The sequence below is a fragment of the Lethenteron reissneri genome, chromosome 48 (assembly GCF_015708825.2).
Source record: "Lethenteron reissneri isolate LAM-NWPU_2019-01 chromosome 48, ASM1570882v1, whole genome shotgun sequence".
Lineage (NCBI taxonomy): Eukaryota > Metazoa > Chordata > Hyperoartia > Petromyzontiformes > Petromyzontidae > Lethenteron > Lethenteron reissneri.
The window spans coordinates 802,570-820,242 of NC_083826.1; the positions used below are offsets into that span (position 1 = coordinate 802,570).

The window sequence follows — 17,673 nt, forward strand, 5'->3', positions numbered from 1 at the left end:
ATTGTGGTGGCTTTGTGCAGGTTAGGAGGCGAGAGGCGATTTGGTTGTTGGTGATTTGCTGCACCTTTTTTTATAAATAATACGCTGGTGCCAAGATGGTAAAGATTGCACGCTTTGCGGCTGGAGTGTGCAAAGTTAATTTCAACTGTTTCTCGCCATCGCTGTTGTCTGGCTGAAATTATAGCCTCTGATCGTGCTAATTTGGTGTGGATGCTGTTGTGCACTACCAATTGTTTCGGTACTCTACACGCCATTATAAAGTCAAAGGATCAAGAATTCAATTCAGCTCAAGCATAACACACAACAAAAGTCTCCAAGTGAACCTTTCAAGGTTTGTTTTATTTTATTACCCAAAAACCAAGATACTGGACAGACCAAGACTGCATGGTAAAACATCACGAAATACCAGACACACCATGGCACTTCATTCTATATACCCTGTAAATTCTACAGGCTTCAAGACATCACAGATGCATTTAAAAGTTAACGTCTTTTACAAGTAAAAACACCACATTTAATAAGAGGTCTTAGTGGGTGCAAATTTGAAAAAGTACAAAACTACTTTCTGCACTGCTATGTTACATGTACTGAATTACAAAAAGCTTACCAGTAAAAAAAAAAATGCCCATTTTAAAAGTTTTTGTTACTTTTAATGCTTCTCAGAAAAGCCGACTTGCATTCAAAAACCAACAGTTCACACGAAACAAAACAGTTTTCAAGCTTTGTGCCAGTTTAGATTTGTATTACTCCCAACCAAATGTTATGATTTTCATTTCTTTTAATTTGCATTGACCACAGAAACAATCTAAACCAGAAATAGAAACCTTAGAAATGTTGGCAGTTTGAAAGCACACAATTTGAACCGTTCAAAAGTGGATGAAAATAATGAGACTTCCAAAAAGGACTCTTTTACAAACAAACAGGGCAAGCTTTAAATATTGCATCAGGTTAACGCTTGGCAGACAACAGGCTTACAGTAGCATACAGTCGAAAAACGATCTCAAACATTTGTCTGAGACTTGTAAGATACAGCACCCCTTTAAGTATGTCCGAACAAGTTATGTTTAAGTAAACAACGACTCCTAAACAATTTTAATATTCTGGTATTGTATTATTGCAACGTGATTTGAGTTAATTTATATAAAACTAAAAACGCAAGATTCATAAGCAAAGAGAAAAAACGTCAAAGGCTTAAAATAACTGTTTAAAAATAAACGGTAAAAGCAGAGACTACATTTAACCTTGAATGAGAATTTAAACGGAGCATTACATTCTTGTGAACAGCCGAGGTTGCTCAGCCCGTGTACCAGCCAACGAGAATCAAAGTGCAATCTAAATCATAACAGAACACGACCGCGTGGGATGGGCAAGAACACGCACGCACACACAGCAGAAGCTAAATAATTATAATCATTCACTGCACTTGTGATATGACAATGTTAACAGTTAAATAATGATCAAGGAAAAAAATTAGCGTCAAAAATGTATTATAATCCATTCGTTACCATGAGCAGTGGCACTAAGCGGATGGGAAACAAAATCAAAAATGCCCCATGAGAATCTCGCACGAGAAACACATCATGGGTGGTTGTTATTGTTGTTACGTTCACTCATTTCTCCTCGCACCAGGTGAGCAGTTTCCGGAAAGGAATAATAAAACAAAAAAAAAACCCTGAAAACAATCGAGGGTGATGGAGAACGAAGGGACACAGCGGCGGTGACGACACGCGCGGCTCAACGGGGACAACGAACGAGCGGGAATGGAGGCGGCGGTGGCGGCGTGGGAGTGGATGGACGGGCAGGGAGCGGCTCGCGCTGCCCTAAGCCTTCTCGTCCTTGTCGCTGTACACGGTCGGCGTGTCGCCGCTCTCGTGCAGCAAACACGTGCGGATCAGCGCTTCCGTCACGGCGTACGGGTTGCAGTTGGCCGAGGGGCGGCGGTCCTCCATGTAGCCGCAGCCGTCCTGGCCCACCTGGCGCGGGATGCGAATCGACGCGCCGCGGTTGGCCACGCCGGCGGAGAACTCGTGGATGCTCGACGTCTCGTGCGAGCCAGTGAGGCGGCGCGCGTTGTCCAGGCCCCCGCGCGGGTCGTACGCGCGGATGTGGTAGCTGTGCCGCTTGCCCAGCTTCTCGATCGCCTCCTCTATGTGCCTGGCGTGACGGGGGACAGGCGGAAGACACGCAGAGGGGATGCGGACGTTAGTTGCGTTACAATTTGGGTTTGCGTGGATAATAAAAGTCTGTGCGTGGGCGGGCATGTTCACCACCCTCATCATCATGGAGGAGATAACCAAGCTGTCAGTTCAATTGCGGAAATGAAAATTTTAATTTAGTCCATATTCGTAATTGGAGGTCTTTACCAGATGCAGGAAGTAATTTAAAAAGTGATAGCTAAAATTGAGTTTTGGTCCAGGGCTATGGAACACCTATTTGATTCCATCCACAGGGTAAAAATAGATAAAAGCATTTAGCAATAGGTCGATGGGCCAACACAAATAGACAAAAGTCCATCTCTCCATGCACACGTCAACAGACCCATCCAGAGTGCAAAGCTCACGGATGTTATTAAGAAAGTTGACGACTATACTTTGATACCAAATGATGGCCCATCCGGCCCAGATATTGCCAATTTGCGCAGCAACATTTCACAAACGGATCGTTACGACCGGAAACCGAACGGGAGAGGAGAAGGAAACTTACTGCAGGCCACCCTCCTCCCGCATGGGCAGGGTGCTGAAGTTGGTGTGACAGCCGGCGCCGTTCCAGTTGCCCGTGATGGGCTTGGGGTCGAACGTGGCCACGACACCAAAGTCCTCGCACACGCGGTGCAGGATGAAGCGCGCCACCCACAGGTGGTCGCCCATGTCGATGCCTTCGCAGGGCCCGACCTGGAACTCCCACTACGCAGGGGGGGGACCAAGGACGAGGTTAACATCGTGCACAAATGGGCAGGCGGAAGCTGAAGAAGAGTGACCGACCGCTCAGGCTATCGCATTAAACGCCGTTAACAACCACCTATTGGGGCACGCGAGGTATGCGAGTGGCCAGTGTAAACCACAACACACGACACCGTAGCCAGGAATTAAACGAGAGTAATCGGATTTGTAGCACTGTGATGTACAACTGCTCCCTTCATGAATTTGTAAAAAAATACCCCATATACTTCATTGATGAGAGAGCGGGCCTTCTTAACTGGCTGCCACTGATGTTGAAAAAGTGAAGCAATCTCAACATCAATGGTAAGCACTCTGCATACAATTTTAAGCAGGGTCCAATATTTCTAATAAAGCATCATGTCCAAAAATGCAATTACGAACGCAATTCTGTCAGGTAAAAGCCATTTGTTCTCAAGAAAATGCTGCACAGATAAAGTAACATTTCACAATTTGGGTTACTGGGTGCGGTCTTGGCATTTTCTTAAACGGCATTTTAAGTGTAAATTCATTTCCTTCTGCGACAACTACTTGCGTCATTGAATGTGCGATCTCGGGCGACAGAAGTTCACACCGTGGGTGTGGATGTCAAATGGTTCAATTCTAGTCTGCCTCTGCAGAGCCAGAGGGGAAATGTGTGGCCAATCATCCCAACGTCGTCAAATACATAAACAAACATTTGATCCCCACTGCTTCTTGCACAAGACCGACAAAATATTAGAACTGCCAAAATAAGAATTTCTTAACTTCGCAGCGAGTGCGTGTTGACAGGATAAAACCCATTCCGATTAACGAGCCCTCGGTAGTAACGACATTTTGGCTTCCCAGCGTTACTACACCCATTTCGCAATTCTGATCAGAGGTCGAGTAAATACACCGAGCAACTGAAAACATATCTAGCACAATTTAAACGCGTGTGCAGCTATCGCTTCAATACATTGTGAACAAGAATTGCGGCAATAACAAATGCGGAATATTTAATTGCTAAAAGTGCCGATGGTTCTCGCGACAAGACTGTGTGTGACTGCCAGTCTAGGGTATGTATCAACATGCCAACTCATTAGACACATGTCTACAAATGTAATTGGATAAACAGAAAGCATTACCCTATAAACTTTAACATATATGAACAGGTCAACTTTGAATAAAAAAATGCCAAGACAAACTAAAACGAGGCCCTTGCCTTCACTTCCAGAAAACATCGTGACATTTCATTTAACCTTACCCCATCACGATGCAATAAAGCAAAATAAATCAAGAGGCCAAAGTGCACCGACCGAGTTTGACGAATCGATCCATTTGACTGGTCATTTGCGCATGTCACGATCGAGACGAGCGTGTCAAGGATGCCGTGTCCCCCTTGTTTACCTGCGAGGGCATGACCTCTGCGTTGGTGCCACAGATCTTCACGCCGGCGTAGAGGCATGCTCGGTAATGCGCCTCCACGATGTCCCGACCGTAGGCCTTATCAGAGCCCACACCGCAGTAATATGGACCTGCAGGCACAAAGACGGGGCAGTTGGTCAAACACTCGCCCCAGTCATTGGTTGCCACCACCACATGCACTCACATAAACCAGGCGTCCTTTATTTATAACTGTGAAACACCACATTGCCAGGTACAAGGTTTTTTAAAACCATCTAGAGCAGCCTTCACCACCACTGCCAATAGCCCAATTATAGTTGTGATTCAATGGTAAATCACGTAAGAATTGGAACCTATACTACCCAAGTTAGCAGCTTATACAGGATGGCCATATATCACCACAAGAGCAGTGCTGCCAGGAAAATTCATATGAGAAGGAACAGTTAATAACCTGAAACATTTACGATTCAGCACAAATGCTCAAGACTGAACAAAACAGGAAGCATACCGAGAGAAAAGTCCTGCACCAGCCTACAGAGCTGCTTTGTTTCTTCAATAGTGACCACATTCACCCGTGCAGCCCACAACAAAGAGACGACGCATGCGGCACCCCCAGCGCTCACCCTGGGGCCCGGGGAAGCCGTTGGACGGCCAGCCGAAGGGGTGCCCATCCACGCCGAGGATCGTGTACTCCTGCTCCATGCCGAACCATGGCACCTGCGCCCGAATGCGCTCCATCACCATTTTACAGGTCCCACGCAGGTTTGTCTCTGCAGGGCGAAAAGACCACACAAACACGGAGACGGTAAGCAACTGAACATTCAAGAGGCTCCTCGGGGCGAACTGGAAATTGTGGCATGGCCCCATCTTAGCTCCACCTCGAGTTGGCCCACACTGCCCTCCAAATGCACAAGCGGCGCTTCATTTTAATAGAAATCACAGACCTGGCTCTATAGCGCAGTTGTCCATCGTTTACAAAAATTCCTTACAGGCAAATAGGAAATGTATAATGTGGCTTGGTCTAAATGTAATGTCAATAATCCGCAACAAAATTAAAGACGTATATACTCGCACATTCGAGGCCTTATTTTAAAACAATTCAATCCAGCTATATATAAACATTCAAGGAGCTACAAGAATGGATAAATTTTTTTTAAAGCAAAAACACAACGTAAATCAGGTAGCCAGGCAAGTGGGTCGACCAAAAAAGACAGGCACTTGCAGAAGCTCACCGGCCGGCTTGCGGTTGTACTTGAGGACCTCGCAGAGCACCAGCTTGTTGGGGTCCTTGCGGAAGGGATCCTTGAACATGGCCACAGGGATCAGGTACATGTCGCTGTTGGACCCCTCCGCCTGGTACGTACTCGAGCCATCGAAGTTCCATTCGGGCAGATCTGTACAGAGATTGGCAAAGGAAGGATTCACAATTTATTCAACCAGCTCCCATTCAAGCCTCCCAATGAGGATGCTTTTATTTGGTATGTCTGCTAGCTAGTACCAAGTGTCTTGTTGGTGGTTTTGGTCTAGAGAGGAATTACAACCCACCCAGCCAAGTGCAGGGGGGGCATCAGCCACTTCACAATCATTCACGACAATTGTTTGGCAGATTACCAAGTTTAGGTCCCTGTTAGAATTCAGATGCGGTGCCAAAAAGGTAATGGCTTACTGTCGCAGGCTACTTCACACAATTATAAGACAATGTGCAGGTTTTATAGCAAATAAAGTCCCCTTCCCCCCATTTAATTACAATGAGGTGAACGAATTTAAGATTTAAGCTGCTAACCCCTGGGGCGAAAAACAAGAGTGCAGGCCTCACAAAGCCACACAGCCCCAGCAAGCAACGTGTACAAACCTCAGGAACAGGCCACCAAATAATCACTTAACAGCCAAAACAACAAGCACTAAATTATTTCTCCACTACGTCTTAAGATTTGGGTATCTGCGCGAAACATTTGAGGTATAGGTTTGAAATATTTGGCAAATTAATTTGTATAACACTACAAGAGAAACCCAACAAACCTGAGCTAAATCTGGGCTAGTTGCCGTACTGTCTACAGCTAGATGGTGCCAGTCATCTCGGTCAACCCAAAACACCGGGCAGGGCTCCGTTCTGCCAGGTTCTGCCATCTCCTGCCGCGGTGAAAGCCACCGCTACTGTGGTGAATAGGGGGCTGTTGTGGTGGTTCACGCACCGGCCACGGTTTTGGGTTCCGTGTCGAGGGTGCGCGTCTTGCAGCGCAGGCCCTCCCCCGTGCCGTCCAGCCAGATGTACATGGCCTGCACCGCGTCGCCCTGCGGCAGCTCCATGTACTTGCTCTTCACCATCTTGTTGAGCCGCGAGCTCTCCGAAGTGGCCATGGCAGCAGCTTGGTTCTGGAGGTGGGGGGGGAGAAACCCGCGCATTGTAGTCTCGCCACAAACCATGGGAGAAGACACCGCGTCTCTGCAGCAACACGACTACACGTGGATATACAATGGCCTGGATTGTAATTGATCACGTGGCCGATGCTGACGCAGATTAATCCAAGCGCACAAGCTTTAACGAGGAGCACGAAGAGAGCATTCACGCCACAAAGCTTCAAGTTAACAACCACCTCACATGGTGGATGGTGACCACGAAACCATCTCCCCATCAGTACAACTATCATGCGTTCTCATTTAGGGCAGCAAGCTTAGCTGCTGGACGTTTTAACTCCATGTATTCCACAGATTTCACAATTATTCAGCTTCACTCCAGAGTTAGAAATTTATTTTATTTCTACCTACGTGACTTTACCAAAATAACCAAAGAGTAAATATCGGAATTTACTTTTGCTACTGCTATAGTTTGAACAACAAAAAAGAGGCCAACAGAACCCCTGTTACATTTTAAAACCACATGTGAACTCCACTGCCCACTCTTCAGCCAACTGAACGCATCGCCTACAATCCACTTCATTTCTTATAGAACCTAAAATTATGTTGCCAACAACATAATCTAACACCGGATTGAGGGGAGGTGGTGTATGCAGCCAAATCGGGTTAAAAAAAAAAAGTCCTACTAGTTTTGCATTCAAATCCATCTTACCTGCTGTAAACTCTAATCTAAACTGATCGATGGGGAAGGTGAAACTGCATACGGTGCCAGGTCTCGACAAGGGACTATTCTTTGTTTTTTTTTGGTAAAGTCACGTAGGTAAAAAAATAAAAGAAAAATACATTTTTATTTAGGTAAAATTTTTATTTATTATTTTTATTTATTTATTTATTTTTCTTCAAATCTAGAATTAAGGGCCTTATTGGCCAGCAGACCAAAAATACAATGCAAATTGTGAACCCTTTGAATGGACATCGCGGCCCTCTGGGTTTAAGAGGGACAAGAGGCCCGGTGTCTGTTAGTGGCGAGACACCCACTCTTCAAGCAAGGATATTGCCAAAGAGATGGCTCTCGAACGTAACTCCAGCTGTATTGAAAATAAACTCTCACGGTTTAAAAATAGGTGCTTGTAACGATAGCCAAGCACGGACTTACTACAACAGTGGCATTTGAAACAACTCCTTACGACAACAGCTGGATAAATTATGAGGATAAGCCATCATCCAAATGTAACCCTAAACGTTCCAGAATTTCTCCGCATCAAACGTCGTCCCCAATTTTCAGGATGGAATTCACGATAAAAAAATGTTCAAAGGCATTCTTAAAATGTTTTAAATGTGATCATTATACAGGAGCCATGATAAATGGGCCAATCTAAAAAAAAATCTACTTTTGCGATTGCCAATCTAAGTGTCGGTTTGAAAACGCCGTTTTTCATTCTATCGAAGAGCTACATTTCCTGTTCACCTCTATAACACTTGCCAATCAGGTGGTCTTGCCATCATTAATAGTTTATGTCGAGTCGCCTTGCAATCACGCGGATTCGTGGCCGAGAGGGGAGCAAACGGAGGCTCTGGAGCCGCATGCGGCTCTTTGAGGACCGCTTCGTGACATCATTTACACAAATTAATCAAGGCTGTTGAATAATTTAGTTTTTTGTTTACCCAATTCCAATAAAATGGCTCTCCGTGTGATTTTGCTTTGCGGCCCCGCTGGTCTGTGCTGGCACCTCAAGGTGCAGTACACGAGTAGCTGTGATGTGGGCTTCGTGCCCAATGTAAACCATCGTTTACAGGCAGATTCCTCACATGGCCGGCACAGCCAGTTGAGTGCCCATCTTAGAGTCGCCCTAAGCCACCAAGGAGGGACCTCAATGCCCTCTGCCACGAATGTCTTTGTGTGGCGGCACTCCGCCTCAACCACACACGGCATGTGCTGGCAGCAGCGATTAGCCACCATTGCGTGACCAAGCAAGGGTTAAAACAACAATCGCCTTGCCTCCCAGGTCATCCCTGCAGACACATTCCACAATTTATCATCAAATTGGGAATACAAATCTCAAAATGTCACCATCTATTGCATTGGCCGTGGTATAGCAAAATGAAGCTCATCGCAAAAAACCTAAGAAAAAAACCTAAGAATATGAAGCTCATCGCGTTGACTTGAAGGTAACATCACGAGCCTGCGGATTCGCCTACATTCTCTATCGCTCCCCGAGATTCGTCCACATCCCGTGGTTACGCAATGGCGTATCCCTTCATAATGTATATAGCATCCACATCGATTCTGTTTCACCAAAATACTAAATGGCATTCCAAAAATATATACAAATTCGGCTTAAAACACCACGCTATTAACCCAACACAATACAAAATTACACATTCACAAATATACATCAGAGTCTAATACTGTAATGGTATAAAATACACATCTTAATCCACATGATCAGGTCGTTTCTGTACGAATGTACACATACATACGTAGATTAGTGCAATTGATATATTACCGAATGCAAGCCTACACACACAGCCAGAGCTGGCAAATTCCTGCCCACGTGCTCTCTGAAACAAAGGATAACGCTACTCAGCATATCACCATTTCGTGTAAACATTTTAAACAATTGCATTACGAATATACCCCCCCCCCCCCGACTCCAAAGCGTTGTGTAACACTCTGCCGTGTAGCACTTGGCAGGGGTTCTCATTCCGCTGCTCTCTGTCTATTATTGTTCGGAGCTGGTACACAAAGACCACAATTACTGCACCGCAAACCCCATGGCAACACATCCAGCAGCACCAGCAGCAACAACAGCAACGTACCTGTGCGCGCTCTTGACAAATAAAAACCGAACTAAATCGGGGCGGGAGAGAGTGCTTCCCGAACCTGAAATGAGCAGGTTACACCTTGAGACCAGTCGGCAGGTGTCGTGTTAGTCTGAGTTGGATGCCACGTTACACTGCTGGCTTAGACAGCGACCCAGCCGCGCACCGCTCAACAACAGCAAGAGGCGACACGTGGCGGCTACAACTGGCGACTGAATGGCAAAGACGCCGAGCGCTTTTATTTATAGCCGAAGCTCGCCGATGATTGGTCGGTCGGGCGCGTGATAGAGCCATGCTCGGCGCGAGACGCGTTGTGATTGGTTGAGGGGAGTGAGTGGTGGACCCCCCCCGCACCCCCCCGCCCCTGTGCCCCCCCCCCCTTTCAGGAACGAGGAACTCCTCATTGGGAGTAATGGCCGCGTCGGGTGTTGTTTTACATTCTTCACAGAACACGGTTTGTTCAATTTCGTAGGCAGCAACAACACCTTGTGACGGTCAACAGCGAGACGAACGACAACTTTAATTCGCCATAAAGTCTAAGAACAGGTCTCCCTTGACAAAGGTCCTTTTTTGGGCATAATCCCAAATAGAAATGCTAATTAAACAGCTTATTTGTCATTACAATGCTGGATGAACGCCTCCACCCACACACCCTTTTCGTAGTCATCGGGGTTGTTTCTACCACACTTTACCAAGTTTTCAAGTTTAATTTATTTCAAGTTTCATTTATTTGGTATAGCCCTGTGACACCAAAGTTATGTACAACAAGTTTACAACAAAAAACCCGGACATATGTCTGTATGAGAGACACACGTGTAAGCAAGCATGATCACAATGAGGTGAATGAGTGTGTCAACAAAACAACCCGCGAACAAACATGAATGGAAGAAGGCCGTAGTTCGAGACTAAGAAAGAAGTGGCCTCTAAACGAGGATATCCACCCCAGAGATGGAGACCGGCTTGTGTGGAGGAGCTTGGATTGACGTTTGTACCTTGAGATTCTGAGAGTTATGGCTTTGGGTAGCATTAAGCTAGCTGTGGATAGAGTGTGGCTGCTGATGGTGATGTTAAAATAATTTTCTTAATTTAGATATGGGATTTGACTGTGGTACACATTATTGAGTCGTCTTGGATAGGATATGTCTTACACTTAATTCCTGCTGTATTTAAGATGCACACCAACATGCACGCTTAAATGACCAGTTCGCTGTACACGGCATGGAGATGTTGACCGCCAGTGGCACAGTGGAGATGAACATCTCCCGTGGCTGGACGTAAGAGGGCTCAAGTGAAAAAACACATTCACAAGATGTTTTCTGGGCAGTCGTCACTAAGGTGACACCATCACACTCACGACAGTAGAGAAGCTGGCTTAAATATGGTTGACTTAAACTCAGATTTGAATTCAGGAGACACCTATTCACCTATAAATAATGGTGTTGGGAACGAACAGGAAAGTGTAAACATCATCAGAGTGTTTAAACACAAAGCATAAACATATCAACACTGATTTTCACATGAATTACATCCTCAATAACCCCAAATCGTTACCGTGTTGCTATTTTTATTACAGGATCACTCAAACATGTATAATACAATTTGTATTTACAGTTTAAATGTAGTTTGGTGCATTCACTGCTGGATGAAAGCTTCCCCACACCAATGCCACCCCTCATGGTACCGCAATGCCATATTCAATCTGGCTACTCCACATGAGCTGAACATTTTAAGTTTCTGTTTCTCAGCACAGAATTCTCAACGCATTTTTAAACGGTGACCTGGTCTGCATTTTTTCCACCATACTGACGCAACAATTACTTTTAGCATCTCAAGGTGTTTTCCTTAATAGTTAGCAAAACAACGTCACCCATGGTCTATCACAACGTGTAGTCAGCATCACACGGAGAAACATGATTCCCGTATAGGCAGATGGCTGGGTGACACATTGGCATTATTTGAGTTACAGCCAACGACATTTTGTGTTCCAGTCTGAACATTTAACCATAAATGTGGGACGTATCCTAAGAGGCCCACAACTGAAGGTGGAAGAGTGTGAGAAGTGGAACAGGAGACTCCGCGAGAGACACTGAAGATCGCGGAAGATGCAAAGCGTCTGTCAGGGACATCAGCCACTCACTTCGAGGATGACACTCGGATAGGGAGACCCTGGTGGAGTTCACTGACGGCACTGAAGCCATCAGTCTTTCTGTGCTTCGTGTGTTGTTCTTCCCCCGCACCTTAGCATGGTTGGCTACGTACGGTGCAAAGGAAGTTCTACATACATTCATACAGTTGTAACGCTAAAAGCAGATACCTTTGCTATATCTATATGCCTAATTTCCAGAGTGCGCCTCACAAGTATACATATTGTATATTTTCATCGTCTTGATACTGCCAAAAAGGTCCCATAGATATATTCAGTTTTCTTTCAGATTCTCATCGCCACCCCTGTGCATGGCCAGGAATCGAACCCAGCGGTGACCTGAGGCTCAGGCGTGGTGTGACCCATTCCACTCCTCTCGCGCACGCGCGTCATGATATGCACAGAACGTATGCCAATGTTTGACGTGCGCAGCCGAAATAACGCCAAGAGGCAATGTTTGATGTTGGGATCTCGAGCGGTGTCTGCTCAAGAGATGACACGTATTGTAGAGAAGGTTACTTTGAGGGTGGTCATTTTCCACTCGACGTGTGCCTCTACATTCCGGCGGCTCTCGTTTCGTCCGGAACGCTGGCGAGTTCGTGTTTGCTGTAAATTCGCACTTTTATTTGAGTGAATTAGCACAGCACAGTACGTACGTACGTATGTAGAACTTCTTTCGCTCCGTACGTGGTCAACCGTGCTAATCGAAGGATAGAGGGTTACACTGACAGAAAAGCAGGAGTTTCCTTTATAAAGCATAGTCAAGAACAAAATCTCGCACAAATTGAATTAAACTTACTTTGATGCACTTTATTAGGCAAAGTGCACGTTTTGTGTACCAACGCCACAAAGTATGTTTTATTGTTTACCCATCTTGGCATTTCTACAAGTATCTACATACTGCTGTGGAGTGATAAAATCAGTAAACAGGTCTAGCCTCGAGAAATTGATGGTATATGTGGAATATGACTTTCTTTTCTATAAAATATAAGTACTGAACTATATATATACACTCTCTACATGACGTCAAATTGTTGTTATAAAACCTCTTGAGTGTTTCTACGCCGTATAAATCACAACCCTATATAGTATTGCTGAGGTGCGCACAGTAACACAACGTAGAATTTAATCCCATGAACCTCTCTTTACACAGCACGAAGGCGCGCCATCCAGAGTGGCTCTAGAGTCGCTAATTGAAGTGACAAGCTGGAGGGTGGAAGGCGGCGTTCTTCATCGCAAGCCTGGCGGGTCACTGGCGTCCCCTGGTGGCCTCTAGTGCGGCCCCTGACAATACACAGCGATTCATCTTCTTGGTTCTTTCGGTAAATTCACGTAGAAGGGAAGTGATAAAATAATAATAATAAAACATAATAAAATTATTCTCACGACGTTTCGGAAGCAACACAAGCGTCAGTCATCAGGTGGAAAAGCCAAAGCAAGAAACAAATTTGAAATAGAGGGATGACAGTCATCCTTTCAGCCGACATGGATAAAACCACATACAACAACAAAATCCAGGACCTTCTCAATGATGGCAGCTACTCCAAAATCAGTTAAGATCCTACTAACAGCCTGACTACAAAAAACAACAATATCATTTCCAGTTCGACTTCTCTGATCGAACCAGCCAAACGGCTTTACCGAAAGAACCAAGAAGATGAATCCCTGTAGTCACGAAAGCTTTAAATCGAAAAATACACAGCGAGTGAGAACACCACCACCCATCATCATCATCATCGTGCTGCTGTCAAACCCCCAATGGTTTCAAATGTGTTGCGTCCTTCACACTGACGATGTCTTATCGGCGTAAGTGGCCTCCCCTCTGAAAATGAGCGAAGAACGGACACTGGTAGATGGGGTCATCTTCTGGAATTATTCCCTGACATTAAAGTTGTTTGTTTGAGACAATCGAACAGCAATCCACGTAGTCCTCTCCATGGTTCTCTTTGTAAATTCCCAGCATCGATTGTTGTGTCCGTGCAGTTGTCGAGAATTCTCATCCCAGGGCAGGTAATTAATTGGTAATGATTGAAAAACGTTGCAGGCTCATTGGAATGTTATTTTTCATTCGCAAATATCTTTCTTCTAAAGACATCTATCGTGCTCACCTTCACTTTTTTGATCCCAATCTGCCTTCACACGCTAGAATTTATAAAAGCGACTGAACAAGTGTCACGGTGGCGAGAAGTGAACTTTCTCGCCTCGAACACAGCAGGTCGGGAGTTGAATCCCGAGCCTGACACCTCTATAATTAGAGTTTGCATGTTCTCCCTGTGGTCGTGTGGATTCTTCTCCGGGTCTTTCTCTCCGCATTTATAAACATGCATTTAGAGTGTTTGGTTGCTATACATTTTCCCACTAAGCCACTTAGTTGAGCTATCATTTGTGGCCAGTTCGCTTCTGACAAAGAGCTTGAAAGCTCAGTGGGCCTTACCTGCTAAAATAACATAAAAGACTGGTGACAGAACGGCAGCAAAAGGTGGGAATACACCTGATAGTACGAACACCATGGAGATTAAGTGATGAAATCAGTTTGTACACAGTAATAATATAACATTTGTGTAGTGCAAATTCACGGTCGTATTCAACATAATCAGCCTCTGTCTACCCACTGCTGGACGAAGGTCTCGGAACGCCGAACTCGTCATCAACATTCCTGAGAAGAGTCCATATGGTACATCCTCTTTGTGATGTCTGGTGAGTCGAATCCGCAGCTATTTCCAAGCACATCTTCTAAAGGTCGTTTTGCAAAGCCATTAAATTATCCTGAGTGATGCAATGGTCGTTTGCTGCAACGACAAAAAGTACCTTTGTAAAAAAATATCGGTTTTAATTACTTATTTGAATTTCGCCCCGATAAGTGCTGCCTGCAAATTGCACTTTCGCCCCGATACTTGTCATGGCCACAGATAAAGTTCCTGGAAAGTCTGGTTTTATGGCTACAACAGAAGAGAGTGCATGTGTCTAGTGAGCACTGTAGTATTACCTAATGCAAGGATGTCAAAGGCTTCGTTGAGTCGCAAAGTGTAGTGTAAGCATGGATTCATTCAATTGCATGCCAACTCTTGACTTAAAGCTTTCGTGACTGCAGGAATTCATATTCTTTGGGTCTTTCGGTAAAGCCACGTAGATAGAAAAAATCATACAAATATCACGACGTTACGATCGCAACACAAGTAATCGTCATCAGGTGAAACAATACTCGATCAGATGAGTCTTCTTGTCTCGAAGTTAGATCTTTTAACAAACTTCGAGACAAGAAGGCTCATCTAATCAAGTATTTTTTCACCTGATGACGATTGCTTGTGTTGCGATCGAAACGTCGTGATATTTGTATTATTTTTTCTATCTACGTGACTTTACCGAAAGACCCAAAGAATATGCATGCCAACTATTTATGTAACTAGCACCGCCGAATTGCAAAATCGCACGACTATATCGGTGCATTCATGTTCAATGTTGATAGTAATTTGAACCAATTGCTCACAAGTGAAATGTGCATCACGATCCAATGTGTTGTTGTAACTTTATTTAGGCCAGCAAATTATACGCATGGATATTCAGCGGTCTCACCAATGTCCTTTTTGTCCCGATTTTTTCCTAAATAACGCAGTCAACAAGCAGTGGCAATGGCAGCAATGAACTACAGCAACTCGTAGTTTCCACACCTGCACACCGCAAGAGGGCACGCAGTTTGCACACACCCATTGCTTATTTCATGCTCCGTGTCTCACTAAACGACTTGTTATCTCTCTTGCAAAAGTGTTATTTTTATTGGTGGTGTACGCACGCTCTGGGTGGCCCAACAGTTATGGTTACCATAATAAATGCGTTGTTATTTTCCCACTGAACCAATAAAACCCACAATCATTGATGCCATCCTGTATTGCTATGGTGGCATCAGTAGTTGAGACACGTGGCCTCTAATCCAGCATTGCGGAGGCGAGGGTTGGTGGATCACCGCTCAGATGTTGTCTCACCAACCTTCCCGGGGCGTCGAGGAGGAGCGACGGCCCTGCACTTGTCAATTTCAATTATTCGCAGTGCACGGAGAGCAACGACTCATTCCCCACGGCAGAATAGTGCCCTGATTCGATTCAAGAACACGGAGAACGGAGCGGCCACGAGTTGCTTCAGAGGTAACGTGAACATCGATTCTTACCAACGTGATTCGATACACGTATCACTATGAATCAATTAATCAAAACATGTTTACACGCCCAATAGGGCAGTGTTTAAAAATATAATAATTTAAATTACAGCTCCCTTGTCAGACTCAACTCACTGCTGGATGAAAGCCTACTCATGCTGTGTTGGTTATGGGAACTGTTTGACTATACTTCAACCACGTTGGTCAGGAGGACCTGTACAGATATCACTCCGAACTGATGTTAGGTCGGGATGGGAATTTAATTGAAAAGGGCGCCGCGGTGGCTAGGAAATGTGAACTCCCTCGCCTGCTATACAGGAGGTCGTGGGTTCCATCCCGACTGTGACGCCTGCGAAACATTTGGCGTTTGCGTGTCTCTCTCCTCGTGGCCGCGTGGATTTTTCTCCGATATTTCCCTCCACATTTAGTTGCGTGCGTTTCTAGTATTTGGCTGCTCTACATTACCACGTGATAAGTCACTCGGTTGAGCTATCATTTGTGGCCAGGTCGCTTCTGGAAAAAAGCTATATAGCTCAGTGTGCCTTATCTGTAAAAAATAAACATAGTTTAGTTTTACATATTTTTAGTTTAAAAATCGTGTGGCCAACAAGTTCACAGCGCACTGCACGAACCACTGGATCACCGACCCTGCGGCAGTGATGCATTATCATCATCATCATAGTCCGTGCTCTATCCACGGCTGGATGGAGATGTCCCCAAGCGGTCGCCATATCTCATGGTCTTGCGAGCCGCTTGCTTGGCTTCATCTCGTGAGAGGACGACGTAAAACACACGTTGGAGACGTCACTTTCATTGTGTTTGTAAAAGTGAAGCGGTCGTAGTGAGTCGAAGCAGACCAATATTTGTTGGTCTTCTTACGCCATCTGCTGACAGCTCACCAAACACAACCATCCGATGTTTTCGGGTTGGTACAGTACAGCGGTGTTGTTCGGTACGATGTCCGACGTTTCACGCGACAGGCTGGAATCAGTGCCGGATTAAGCGAGTGGGGGCTGTAGCATATGTTATAAAGGGGGCCGTCCAAAAATGACGTCACGCGATTTTGGACGATTTTTGACCCCCCCCCCCCTTCGTCACACGACGTCACAAAAAGTCAGACCCCCCCTCAAATATGACGTCACAAAGCTCTGCTTCCCCCCCCCCAAAGAAAAATAAAACATGCTTCAAATCGCTTTAAACTATTGTCATTGTAGTGCGTATTTAATGTGGCGCTGCACTCTGATGTTGTAGGAGAAAACATTTATTAAAAAGTCTATTTAACTAGCAGGACGTTTTGTCTATATTTATTTAAAGTTGCGCATTTGTATGTGACGTCACATTTCTCACCCCCCCCCCCCCCAGGTGCGAGACGTCATTTATGGACGGCCCCTAAATAAAAAAAAACCCACATAAATATTAAAACACACATTTGTAACTTGTGTAGTGACATTGAATGGGTCACTGTAGCGCGTGGCGCTGGGAGGCTGGTAGACAATGGGATTGGGGGCAGCAGCGAGTTCTACCACTTGGACCTGTGGGCCGAGCCCGGAGCATTCTGGGGGATCCAGAAGGCGGAGCCTGGCCACGCGGGGAGGATAAAAGGCGAACTCCGACTCGCAGTCGGGGCTGCTGCCACCTGCAGTGGAACTCGTCGTGCTCCGTCGTCGTGGTCTTCGCCTCTTCAAGCTGTGGGTCTGGCAGCGTGTTGGCTGTCCTGACTCGGTGTGCGGTTATCCCCTAAGGCTGTGGAGGCCGGAATAAACAAGGGAGAGTGCCTCCTACTAGTGTCTCTGAATTAGTACACTACACTTGCACAGTAAAGTAATTGTATCTTTTCATTTGCTATACAGTCAGATAATACGACAAATCGCTCACCTAAAACACGCAGTTCATAAAAGTTG

The 17,673-nt window shown here is 45.4% G+C and overlaps 1 protein-coding gene across 1 annotated transcript; it reads right to left on the reverse strand.

Annotated features, from left to right (window-relative positions):
- Positions 1-312: 312 nt before the first annotated feature.
- GLUL (glutamate-ammonia ligase) lies at positions 313-9,689 on the reverse strand. The gene is made up of 7 exons (XM_061571844.1): positions 9,477-9,689; positions 6,494-6,674; positions 5,534-5,695; positions 4,925-5,071; positions 4,305-4,432; positions 2,704-2,903; positions 313-2,154 (listed from the first exon to the last, which is right to left on the reverse strand). Exons 2-7 carry the CDS (start codon positions 6,657-6,659, stop codon positions 1,821-1,823), a joined length of 1,137 nt encoding a protein of 378 aa, XP_061427828.1. The 5' UTR covers positions 6,660-6,674; positions 9,477-9,689; the 3' UTR covers positions 313-1,820.
- Positions 9,690-17,673: the final 7,984 nt, after the last annotated feature.

Coding starts and splice junctions, on each gene's coding strand:
- GLUL (XM_061571844.1), bottom strand. CDS start 6,659: ATGGCCACTTCGGAGAGCTCGCGGCTCAACAAGATGGTGAAGAGCAAG. Junction 5,072..5,533: donor GTACAACCGCAAGCCGGCCG/GTGAGCTTCTGC, acceptor TTCGCCCTGCAG/AGACAAACCTGCGTGGGACC. Junction 2,155..2,703: donor CGGGAGGAGGGTGGCCTGCA/GTAAGTTTCCTT, acceptor CCGTCACGCCAG/GCACATAGAGGAGGCGATCG.